At 43.5% G+C, this 10204-nt stretch overlaps 1 protein-coding gene across 2 annotated transcripts; it reads left to right on the top strand.

The window, feature by feature from the left end:
* Window positions 1-2035: 2035 nt before the first annotated feature.
* Window positions 2036-7195, top strand: LOC134969910 (putative nuclease HARBI1). Of its 2 annotated transcripts, XM_063946084.1 has the most exons (5): window positions 2036-2372; window positions 3108-3222; window positions 3304-3494; window positions 5122-5877; window positions 7015-7195. In XM_063946084.1, exons 1-4 carry the CDS (start codon window positions 2355-2357, stop codon window positions 5695-5697), a joined length of 900 nt encoding a protein of 299 aa, XP_063802154.1. In that variant the 5' UTR covers window positions 2036-2354; the 3' UTR covers window positions 5698-5877; window positions 7015-7195. The 2 variants fall into 2 exon arrangements, with proteins under 2 accessions (XP_063802154.1, XP_063802153.1); XM_063946083.1 differs by lacking the exon at window positions 2036-2372 and having other exon boundaries at window positions 2741-3222.
* Window positions 7196-10204: the final 3009 nt, after the last annotated feature.

The raw sequence follows: 10204 nt of genomic DNA, 5'->3' as shown, positions 1-10204 counted from the left end.
CTCCACAGCAACAGATGGTCCGCCCCCTGTAGCCCTTGAGGCATTCCACTCCGGAGACCTCTTGCCCTTCAGGCGGGATTTGAAGTCGGCCCAACTACATATATTAGGAAAAATAGGGTCAAGGTATATTTAATAAATAAATTCCAGCTTTAATATATAGGACACATGTTCTGCATTTGGTTGCTATAGACATCATATCTAATATATAGGACACATGTTCGGCATTTGGTTGCTATAGCCAACATCACATGTAACTAGCTTTTTAAGAATACTTTGCACAGATAATGGACTGCCAATATACACTTACCATCGTCTAACTTCCTGTGATGTTCGGACTATAGAGCCGACTTCATTCACAGAATGAGTGATGTCCCTCCAGATTCTATCTTTGGTAGCAGCACCCATGTTTTTTGGTCCTCTATGTATTTTTGACATGGCCTGTGTGACCAAAACACGCAACTCCCTCTTAGTGAATGCGGGCTGCCTTTTTTTTCGCCTTGAAGTAGCCTGTGAGCTTTGATCCTGTTCCTCCTCACCATCTTCCTCTTCACTAGCTGCTTGTGTATTTTGTGGTTGTGTAGCTAATGCTGAATCGCCCTCAGTTTCCCCAGTCTGTCTGTCTGGCAGGGTAACCCCTCCTAACTGCTGGGTATCAGAAGGTGGAATGTCTCTAGTACTGAGTCCTGCGTCTTCTGAATCCGCAGAGGCGGATTCCAGCATTTGCCGACACAATGCTATTTGTCTTTGTGCCAATGCTGCCTGCTGCTGCACGCGGTCCATCTCTGCTGCCAAATCCTCACGAGTAGCCATGTTGCTAATGACATGTCTGTACGCACAGGTGTGTAGGTATTTATAGCTACGTGCGCAGCGAAAATTCACACAGGTGTAAATGATGCTAATTGTGTGACTGATTGTACTGCTGATTTAAGAGCCTTGTTTGCAGCCTGTGTGAGTGGGTGTATGATGTTAAAAACTTCTGTGTTATCTTCGAAAGGTGGTCGTCTTTGGTTCAACTTTGCAGTTAGTATTTTTAGCATTGTCTTGCAGACAGATGTCCGTTTATTCGCTTTAAACATTTTGTATAGCGTAGTGCGTTTTTTTGGCTAAGTTTCTTTTGAGAGTATTCCTACATTAGTCAATTATCAAGGCAAGTATGTATGGTGGTGCAATGGAACTGGGTTTATGTATTATGGAGGATATCTGTTTGATATTTAAATGGTTTAGTATGGCATATGTTTTTATTTCTTACCTGTACTTTACAGTGTTTATGTTATATTGTTCACACAGTTTGTTTGATATCTAAGACTCCTTCTGTGTCTCTTGTAGGTGTCTGTTTAGGATTTTGTATCCAGATTTTGATTTAGAGTCGGTTGGCTTATTTTTTGTTCGTTATTCCACTAAATTGGTCACTTAATTGATTGACCAGGTAAGTAGGCTATCCCTGTGTGTGTTGCTGTTTGTTGTAATTGTCTATATGATATCTAAGACTCCTTCTGTGTCTCTTGTAGGTGTCTGTTTTGGATTTTGTATCCAGATTTTGATTTAGAGTCGGTTGGCTTATTTTTTGTTCGTTATTCCACTAAATTGGTCACTTAATTGATTGACCAGGTAAGTAGGCTATCCCTGTGTGTGTTGCTGTTTGTTGTAATTGTCTATATGATATCTAAGACTCCTTCTGTGTCTCTTGTAGGTGTCTGTTTAGGATTTTGTATCCAGATTTTGATTTAGAGTCGGTTGGCTTATTTTTTGTTTGTTATTCCACTAAATTGGTCCCTTAATTGATTGACCAGGTAAGTAGGCTATCCCTGTGTGTGTTGCTGTTTGTTGTAATTGTCTATATGATATCTAAGACTCCTTCTGTGTCTCTTGTAGGTGTCTGTTTTGGATTTTGTATCCATAATTTGATTTAGAGTCGGTTGGCTTATTTTTTGTTCGTTATTCCACTAAATTGGTCACTTAATTGATTGACCAGGTTAGTAGCCTATCCCTGTGTGTCCTGGAGTGTGTTTGTAGCAAGTGTGTATCTTATTTTTGATTGGCCATTTCTCTATCTAGTAGGTGTTATTTCTTGGTTTTCAAAGCATTTACTTTTGACAAAGTCGGCCTGATTTGTGCTGTATTAGCTACTAAAGGACCCCCTTTTTTTTCTAAAAGGTTTTTTTAAGTAACAAACTAAGTTACATTATTCATACTTAGTTGTTTGAATATATATTGTGTCAGTTGTTATATGGGTATGTTTGAAATCTCAAATACTTTTTGATTTGTGATGTTAACCTATGTTTGTAATAATTAGCTAAAGTTTTTTTTTTTTTTTCCAATTTTCTCTTTTGGACCCGTATTTTGTTATTGAAGAAATGGAGTATGCTCCTGCAGTAAGTTAACACCCATACACTTTGTCTTTGATTATGGCTGACAATGTTTTTGATTTTTTGTTTATTTTAAAAAATGATTCTTACCTTCATTTTAAATTGGTGATGTCCGTTCATGTGGCAGCTGAAGCCCTCCCACCCCAACCCCCGGAACCACTCCGACCCCAACCGCTGCAAGCCCTCCAACCGCAACCGGCTCCTCATCATCCAAGGCAATGGAGGCGTGCTAGGCCACCAATTTTCCGTACCCGTGTCCTCCTTTTTGGGATGCCTGATGATGTGGTTGTGCGCAGATACAGGCTGCCACCTCATCTAATCCTAGACACTCTCTCCATAATAGAGAGTGATCTAGAACAATCCATTAGGTATCCTACAGCAATACCAGCATTGACACAATTCCTTGCTGTGTTACATTTTGTGGCCACTGGTTCATACCAGCATGTTGTTGGCGATCTGGTTGGCATGTCGCAGGGCCAGTTCAGTAAGGTCCTGCGGCGTGTCAGCCAGGCTTTTATTAAGCGCGTTAAGCAATTTATTGCTATGCCTTTGGATGTTGGGGCCCTAGATGTGGTGAAGCGGCAATTTGAGGAAGGTGGTAGTTGCTTCCCACATGTTATTGGGGTTGTGGATGGCACACATGTAGCTATTGTACCACCAAGACATAATGAAGACATTTATAGAAACAGGAAACTGTTTCATTCTCTGAATGTAATGGTTGTTTGTGGGCCATCCCTCCAGATCCTGTCCCTGAATGCTAAGTTCCCGGGGAACTCCCATGATGCCCATGTCATTAGACAATCAGGGATATGGCACAGATTAAGATCGATGGAAGGTCAAGACATGTGGTTATTGGGTGAGTGTTTTTTTTTTTTTACTTACAATAATATTATAAAATGTAAGATTATAATTATTTTCTTTTCTTCTCATCAAACAGGAGACCGTGGATATCCTTGCACCCCCTGGCTCATGACTCCTTACAGTAAGCCCAGGCCAGGACCACAGACGGCATTTAACTCCGCGCTTACTGCCACTAGACAGCTGGTGGAGCGCACGATTGGTGTCCTTAAAGGGCACTTTCGTGTGCTCCACCGCACTGGTGGCGACATCATGTATTGGCCGGAGATGGTAAGTAAAATTGTGGTCCTGTGCGCTATTCTACATAACATCGCTGTAAGGAGTCGCGTTGAGCTTCCTCACACAGAGGAATTACCAGATTAGGAGCCAGGGGTTGGGCGGAGAGTCGGTGGGGGGAGTGTTTCCCGGAGGGGAAACGAAGTAAGGGCACGCATTGTGCGCGAATATTTCAGGTATAGTGTTTTTTTTTTGTTTTTTTTTTTAAATAAACACAAAGTCACTGTCTGTTTATGTTCATTTTGCTCTGATGTCATTTAGGTAGTTATTGAAAGCTCATTGTGTAATTGTTTTTGTGTGTGTGAATATATTATTAGTTGTTTCTGTAAATATTCAAACATGTTAACCTTACAATGTTTTTATTGTGAATTATTTTTACGTTGCTAAATTGTTGTAATTACTGGGGGTTTTTTCTAATCCTGTTTTCAAAAACAAAAACACAACATATGATACTAAATGTTGTAAAATTTGTGACTGTGCAGCTGATTGTTCAGACAAAATGTGGTGAGTACACAGATTGACTCAAAAATTAGAGTAAAAGTGTGTGTGTGTGTGTGTGTGTGTGTGTGTGTGTGTGTGTGTGTGTGTGTGTGTGTGTGTGTAATTGTGAGAATAGGTTCGTTTATTATCATGCTCTTCCGCGACTGCGAATTTCCGCTATAGCGAACTAACCCCTCTGCTCTACACAGCACTGCAGACAGCAATAAAGTTTAGTCAATGCACACATCAATAAAGTTTATTTAGATGACAGCATAGATTTTCCACCCATAACATGCCAACACACACTATAAATATATGCCCAAATATGGAAAACGCCATTGCCATGATGCGTGCTGCACCGTTCACCCGGCGTGAGCTCCGCGTGTTGGTGGCGGTGATGGACCGCCGCGTAGGCTGCGTAGGGCGCTTTGTCCCAAATCGGGTAAAGCGACAGTCCTACGCAGAGGTCCGCCACCTACTGAGGACCTGCGTCCGCAGCAGGCGGACCATCATTCAGCTGGAGAGGAGATGGAGTGATCTCCGCAGGCGGACGCCGGAACTGTTGGCGGAGCTCCGCCAGCAAATCCGGCAACTGCGTGGACGCAGTAAGTTAAATACATTACATAACACAGAGATTATTAGCATAAACTGTGCAAATTTACACTAAGTAATATTATTAGCATAAACTTTGCAAATTTACACTAAGTGATAGTGTCTAAATTGCCACACTGACTGAACTAGTTTAATAAATATGACAGTGTTTTGTTAGGGCAAGCAGTACTGACTGTAGCAGAGTGATTTTAAACAAGTGCATGTTGTTGTACAGAATTGCTACATAGGCTGTAAACTGGACCAAATAACTTGCTCAGTGGTGTAAATTTAATAAGGTGGGTTGATTTTAGATCTGGTGATGTTGCCTATACCAATCAATATGAGTCAATCGAATAGATTCTGTAATGAGCTTCACAAATGTTATGTATAATCAGATTGGTTGCTATGGACAACATCACCAGATTACAAATTAGCCAAACAAAATAATGTTAGCCCTGTGTCTTTTACATGGGACAGAACAAAGTAATAGACAAATGGTGTTTATTAAATTTGTCATGCAACAACAAATATAAAACATATGTCATTCTAGGACCACCACAACGGCAAGCTGCTGCAGGGAGGCCAGACCAGTCCCCTTCTCAGCCCCCCTCCCCTTCACAGTCCCCCTCCTCTTCCCAGTCCCCCTCCCCTTCACAGTCCCCTTCTCAGCCCACCTCCCCTTCTCCTTCTCAGGCCCCCTCTCCTTCTCAGGCCCCCTCTCCTTCTCAGCCCCCTTCTCCTTCTCAGGCCCCCTCTCCTCAGCCCCCTTCTCCTTCTCAGGCCCACTCTCCTTCTCAGCCCCCTTCTCCTTCTCAGGCCCCCTCTCCTTCTCAGCCCCCTTCTCCTTCTCAGGCCCCCTCTCCTTCTCAGCCCCCTTCTCCTTCTCAGGCCCCCTCTCCTTCTCAGCCCCCTTCTCCTTCTCAGGCCCCCTCTCCTTCTCAGCCCCCTTCTCCTTCTCAGGCCCCCTCTCCTTTTCAGCCCCCTTCTCTTTCTCAGGCCCACTCTCCTTCTCAGCCCCCTTCTCCTTCTCCTTCCCAGTCCCCTTCTCAGCCCCCCTCACCCTCTATTGCCCAAACACTCTCTCCGCCCCCCTCGCCCTCTCAATCAGACCCACCCTCTGAAATGACGTCCCCAATCACTCCTCCTTCACCCATCCAGCCTCCTTCCCCAATCCAGCCTCCTTCCCCCATCCAGCCGCCTTCCCCCATCCAGCCGCCTTCCCCCATCCAGCCGCCTTCCCCACCCAGTGAATGGGCACAAGAAGCACCAGAGGAAAATTCGGGGAGTCCTCATGTGGCTGAAGAAAGTAAGTGTTTTAACATTTTTAAATTAATGATTACCTACTTACACTTACAATAACAAAAAATGCAGTATTGTACTGTTTGAAATCTTGGACCAAGGAAAAATGTTTGTGTTCTTCTTCATGGTCTAGATGTAGCATTTACATTTTTGAGAGTGTCATTATATGTACAGTGTTTATGTGTGCAATGTTTTGTGTGACCACTGTAGGTCGACACTCATTAGGTCGACAGGGTTGCTAGGACAACAGGGTTTATATGTGCTAGGTTTTCTGGGTAACATTTATACCTGAGTGGAGTTTAGTATGTTGTTGGTGTTTTACACTTGTGCCTGTGTATTCATAATGTTTGCACTTTCAAATCACATGCTTCACTTTGTTAGCCAGCCTAACGACACAATGTTTTGTGGTGTGAAAGTTACACTCACAAAATGCTTATTGGATTTATCCAAACCTGTTTGACCTTATTTAGTAAGGGCGGCTTTCAGGGAGTGTGGGCATGCTAGGATATGTTGTCCTTCAGAAGATGTTGATATGCAGTGTGATGATGCAGGGCCAACCCCCCAAAAATTGAATTCTCGTCACTCCAGATGTGAATGAATGCCAACATGGTGTATCATTTACTAAGATGGTAGTTCTCTTTAACATGGGATGTTGCCCATAGCAACCAATAAGATTATAATTTACATTTTTTGAAACACTTCTACAAGATAATATTCTTAATTTTGATTGTTTGCTATGGTCAACGTTCCATCTTAAATAGAACTCACACAGTAGTAAATGTACCCCATGGTCTGGTACACTTTTCAAAGCCAAAAAAAAAACAAATGCTGAGCAGGCTTGTGTGTTGTTCTGCTAATGATTTTTCATAAAAACAGCCATGATGTAGTAACTTTGCCATTAAAGCAGGCCTGTCCAAACTGCGGCCCTCCAGCTGTTGAGAAACTACACATCCCAGCATGCCCTGACACAGCTTTTGTATTCTCTGACCACAAAACTGTGTCAAGGCATGCTGGTATATGTAGTTTCACAACAGCTGGAGGGCCGCAGTTTGGACAGGCCTGCATTAAAGTGTGGTTTGTTCCTTGCTTGTAGAATAGGTAATGTGAGTAAGTTAGTAATGTTTATGTTGCCTCTTAATTTCAGATGTTGCAGTTGGAGATCCCACAACTTTTGCGGGCATTCTGGCCACCATGCACCAAAATCTGCAATCCTTGCTGGCTAGTGTGGAGCAGCTGCAAAAATTTGGATGATTTTTTTGTTTAATTTAATATTTCCAGTTTTTATTTACAAAAAATAAATAAAATAAAAACAAATCATATTTCAAGTTAAGCGGGTGTTGTGTTTATTAATGCAATAAAGGAACAGCAGATTGCCTATCAGACATTTATTACCTTAGACATTTCAAACATCTAACGTACGTTTTTTTAAAAAAATAAACAAAAAATTAGGTTGTTATTGTCTAAATAAACATGCAAACACCTTCAATCACAAAATAAAAAACTCTACACCAAAAAAAAAAAAAAATACAATTATACCAGGCACATTTCAAACATCTATATTTATAATTTTAAAAAATAAATGTTGCAGGTCAATTATGGCTACAAAGTGTTCTTCAGGTTTTTTTAAAATACTTAATTGATCATGAACATTACAATTCATTACACTAATTGGATTCGTAATTGAGGAGGACTTGTGGACTTTTAACAGAAAGGTGTAATTCCACTTAATAGGAAAAAAAAACCATTGTGGTGCATTTTTCAGCAAAAGTGTACACTTTTAAGATGAATGTATAAATCTACAAAAACTTTGTATTTTTACGATGAGGTTTGTGTTAATGCGATGGTTTCGCATTGCTGCGACGTCATTTAGCGTACGCCCACTTTGTGTAATACTGCGTACGAATTAGCAAAAATACGTTGGGGCGGATATTCGCAATTTTGCAACATGTTCGCAATTTTGCACATACCGTGTGCGAACGAAAAAAATAGCGAACAACTCGGAATGACCACCCATGTGCACTGCAGGGGGGGGGGGGCAGATGTAACATTTGCAGAGAGAGTCAGATTTGGGTGGGTTATTTTGTTTCTGTGCAGGGTAAATACTGGCTGCTTTATTTTTACACTGCAATTTAGATTTAATTTTGAATACACCCCACCCAAATCTAACTCTCTCTGCACATGTTATAGCTGCCCCTCCTGCAGTGCACATGGTTTTGCCCAACTGCTAACAAATTTGTTGCTGCGATCAACTCAGAATTAGGCCCTATACCTCTTACCCAAACCCCTGCGCAGTGTAGTCAGCACAAGCAGAGATACAGGAGAGATATGGTGACTAAAACCACAGAGAAAAATACTATTAGAGTATATCTTGTGAAAATCCTATATGATTATAAAACCTGACGCACCAAGCCCCCTCAGGTTATAGAATATAGGGATAGCAAGTTGAGTGAGAGACACGAAATGGAAACCACTCAGCAAGCTAATGCACACACATATAGTCACATGTAAACAATGCAGAGGTTATTACTAACAATAATACTGCACTGGACCAGCTTATATAGCTATGTAGTCAATAGATTTAACACTGCACAGTAAGAACTGTATGTATATCACAGGGTACTTGTACCAGAGAACCCTGACTAAATGCACTCTTTCTTAACTAACACTGTCTAATTGACATGTAGAATACTTTAGTGTCATGTAAAGTCACAGCGCTGACAACCGGGCGGCTTTACAGAGGAGGATTTGCCCAAGCAGTCCCAGGAACAGTGTAGCTGAGAGAAATGGCGCCCAAACACTGACAGGGAGTGAGGGAGAGACAGATATGCAGCTCCAGGGCGGGAACATTTGCTGGAAATGGCGCCCTGGGGCTGGGGGAGGGGCTCCAGGTCTAAGCCTTATCCCCCTGCTGGAAAAACCACCGGGTACTGTGGGCTACTAGTAAAACGGTTTTAAGGGAAAACCTGACCTGCACCCATGCCCTGGTGATCTAGTGGGATCGCCTGTACTGCCACAGTGTCCACCGCCAGCACGTGCGGCCCGCCTCCCACTGACCGCACCGGATCGCGATAAAGTACGGGTCCCACAAGTGGGACCCACTCACCACCTCCCGAAGTGCGGCCACGTGATCCCGGAGAGACCCCGTCATGTGTGCCTGACTTTAGAAGAAAACCGGAGCCTCCTGCTGTAGTTACCCGGTAACCAGGGCTCGGGAGTGTACAGCGCCGCTGGAAAGAAATGGAGCTGCACTAGACATGTACACACTGCTGCAGCCCTTGAAGTCTTCACTTTTCTTCTCAAAAAGCTCTTTTTAGGGCTGCCCAGAGCAGCCCCTCTGTTATGTGCCTGCTATCTGCAGGCACCAACTACAAAACTGAGCTCCTGTGCAGGGAGGCGGGGTTATAGAGGAGGCGGCGCTGTGCATTCTGGGAACAGTCAAAGCTTTTGAGCCTGTTGGTGCCTCGGATCAAGATCCTACTCTACACCCCTATGTCTTTCCTTGTGGAGCCCAGTGTACTCCGCAGCAGAAATAAAGGGAACACTTAAACATCACAATGTAACTAACTCCAAGTCAATCACACTTTTGTGAAATCAAACTGTCCACTTAGGAAGCAACACTGATTGACAATCAATTTCACATGCTGTTGTGCAAATGGAATAGACAACAGGTGGAAATTATAGGCAATTAGCAAGACACCCCCAATAAAGGAGTTGTTCTGCAGGTGGTGACCACAGACCACTTCTCATCTCCTATGCTTTCTGGCTGATGTTTTGGTCACTTTTGAAAGCTGGCAGTGCTTTCACTCTAGTGGTAGCATGAGACGGAGTCTACAACCCACACAAGTGGCTCAGGTAGTGCAGCTCATCCAGGATGGCACATCAATGCAAGCTGTGGCAAGAAGGTTTGCTGTGTCTGTCAGCGTAGTGTCCAGAGCATGGAGGCGCTACCAGGAGACAGGCCAGTACATCAGGAGATGTGGAGGAGGCCGTAGGAGGGCAACAACCCAGCAGCAGGACCGATACCTCCGCCTTTGTGCAAGGAGGAACAGGAGGAGCACTGCCAGAGCCCTGCAAAATGACATCCAGCAAGCCACAAATGTGCATGTGTCTACTCAAATGATCAGAAACAGACTCCATGAGGGTGGTATGAGGGCCCGACGTCCACAGGTGGGGGTTGTGCTTACAGTCCAACACCGTGCAGGACGTTTGGCATTTGCCAGAGAACACCAAGATTGCCAAATATGCCACTGGCGCCCTGTGCTCTTCACAGATGAAAGCAGGTTCTCACTGAGCACATGTGACAGACGTGACAGAGTCTGGAGACGCCAAGGAGA

Source organism: Pseudophryne corroboree, chromosome 11 (genome assembly GCF_028390025.1).
Source record: "Pseudophryne corroboree isolate aPseCor3 chromosome 11, aPseCor3.hap2, whole genome shotgun sequence".
NCBI classification, from domain to species: domain Eukaryota; kingdom Metazoa; phylum Chordata; class Amphibia; order Anura; family Myobatrachidae; genus Pseudophryne; species Pseudophryne corroboree.
Note: the sequence above shows the minus strand (reverse complement) of the source record. Positions and strands in the feature narration are given on the sequence as shown.

What these genes read in the sequence shown, in the direction of transcription:
- LOC134969910 (XM_063946083.1), top strand. Translation starts at nt 2,832, where the DNA reads ATGTCGCAGGGCCAGTTCAGTAAGGTCCTGCGGCGTGTCAGCCAGGCT. An exon ending in TCAAGACATGTGGTTATTGG is followed by an intron (nt 3,223 to 3,303) that starts GTGAGTGTTTTT and finishes CTCATCAAACAG; the next exon opens with GAGACCGTGGATATCCTTGC. An exon ending in TCATGTATTGGCCGGAGATG is followed by an intron (nt 3,495 to 5,121) that starts GTAAGTAAAATT and finishes ATGTCATTCTAG; the next exon opens with GACCACCACAACGGCAAGCT.